Source organism: Streptopelia decaocto (genome assembly GCF_964273445.1).
Source record: "Streptopelia decaocto genome assembly, chromosome: 1".
Classification (NCBI taxonomy): Eukaryota; Metazoa; Chordata; class Aves; order Columbiformes; family Columbidae; genus Streptopelia; species Streptopelia decaocto.
Genome location: NC_138663.1, coordinates 41,961,826 through 41,963,401, shown reverse-complemented (window position 1 = coordinate 41,963,401; position 1,576 = coordinate 41,961,826). Strand labels below are relative to the sequence as shown.

General features: G+C 64.1%; 1 protein-coding gene across 1 annotated transcript in view; it reads right to left on the bottom strand.

Moving 5' to 3' along the window:
• PLBD1 (phospholipase B domain containing 1) overlaps positions 1 to 1,140 on the bottom strand; it is a 39,274-nt gene extending 38,134 nt beyond the window's left edge. Inside the window, exon 1 of the mRNA XM_082047523.1 lies at positions 979 to 1,140. Within this exon, the coding sequence (XP_081903649.1) occupies positions 979 to 1,057 (79 nt within the window). The 5' untranslated portion in view covers positions 1,058 to 1,140. The remainder of the gene's footprint in view (positions 1 to 978) is intronic.
• Positions 1,141 to 1,576: the final 436 nt, after the last annotated feature.

Sequence of the window (1,576 nt, the reverse complement as noted above, 5' to 3'; positions counted from 1 at the left end):
AACTATTCTATGATTCTAGAAAAGTCAACAGAGGAAGATCAGAAGTGTCACAAAAGTTTCAGTTATGGAATTATCCTAATTGGAGGCTTACAACTTTGACTGAAAAAGTATATTATGCAAATATATGATGAAAAAACCACTGTGAACAGAAAATCAGCATGAAGTAGTGCTCGTACTGCAGAAAATAACTTAAAACTGAAGTTAATCAGATACTCACTCTAACGGCAACACAAGTTTATCTACTCAGAAAACATCAGGCATAGGTAGGAACTCTGAAACACAGGTGATGACCAGCACCCACAAGCCAGCACTAAAACTCTGTTAAAGATACAAGTCATGACATGCTGTACACAGGCCACAGCACCAAAACCAAGTGTCCATCCTACATTGCTGCACACATATATTAGAACCCAGCACCATTGGGCGCTCAAGGCAGCTTCCCATCTGTTAAATTCTTAGTTTGGTTCTCCTGGCCTGTTGCAGTAACGATGTTTTGGAAGGAGGCAGGAATCCAGTGCCAGGACACCCACGAGGCACCAGGGCCGAGCCCCCGGCCGCCGGGCCATGAGCTGCTCTCGGGACAGGAGCAGGAGGCAGAGCGGCAACCCCGGGGGCCGGAGGGGCTCAACCGCTGCCACCACCCCAGCGCTGCCGGGGGACGAGGCCCCTGCCGCCTCGCACCCCTTCCAAGGCGGCATGTGGGCTCTTCCCCCCGGAGCTTGCCGGGGAAGAGGCACAGCGACTCTGCTCAGGGCGAGGCGCGGAGTCCAGCGGCTTCCCCGGGGCCGGCCCGGGCGAGCCGCTCTACCTCCTCCTCGGGAGCCGCGGCTGAGCCCCGGACCGGGTTCCCCACCGGTGGGACGGCCTGGCTCGCCCGTGGCTGGAGGCAGCCCCGCTGTCTCCCCGCCGGCCCCGGTGAGGGAGCTCCGGTACGAGGCGCCCCCGCCGCCCCCTCAGGGCCGGACCCCCCCGCCTCACCTGCTCGGCCCCCCGCCGCCGCCCACAGGAGGACGAGCCCCCAACAGCAGCAGCAGACGCCGCCGCCAAGCCGGGCCATCCTGCCGCTCCCCCACGCCTCCTCTGGGGAGCGGCAGGCGGCGGGACTTTAAGAAGTTCCCTCGCTCAGGGCAGGTCTCGCCGCTGCCCCCGCCTCCTCCGGCGCCCGCCCCAGCGCCCCGTGCTGGGGGTGGCCCTGTCGGGGCCAGGGCTGCAGCCCGCTGCGGCCGCTCGTTGCTCTCCGGGTCCAGCATGTCCCCCGGAGGAGGCCGGCAGCGGCGGCGGTTTCCACACCGCGGTTCCCGCCTGAGGTGCCGCGGCAGAGATCCCCGAGACGGCTGGAGGGCCCGGAACACCGGCTGCCCCGCCAGCCCAGCCCGCCCAGCCCAGCCCGGCGTGGCAGAAGGCACTGGGGAAGGCATTCAGCCAGGCTGGGTGGCGAGCCCAGGGCCTCGGCATCTTTTTGACCCCGGCCCTTGTTTGGAGCCCCCCAAGCCAGGCCGGTATGTGGGGTTCACTGCAGGCTGAGGCCGGGCCTGGCCACCACGCTGGGCAGCCTCCAATGGCCGTGACACGGAGG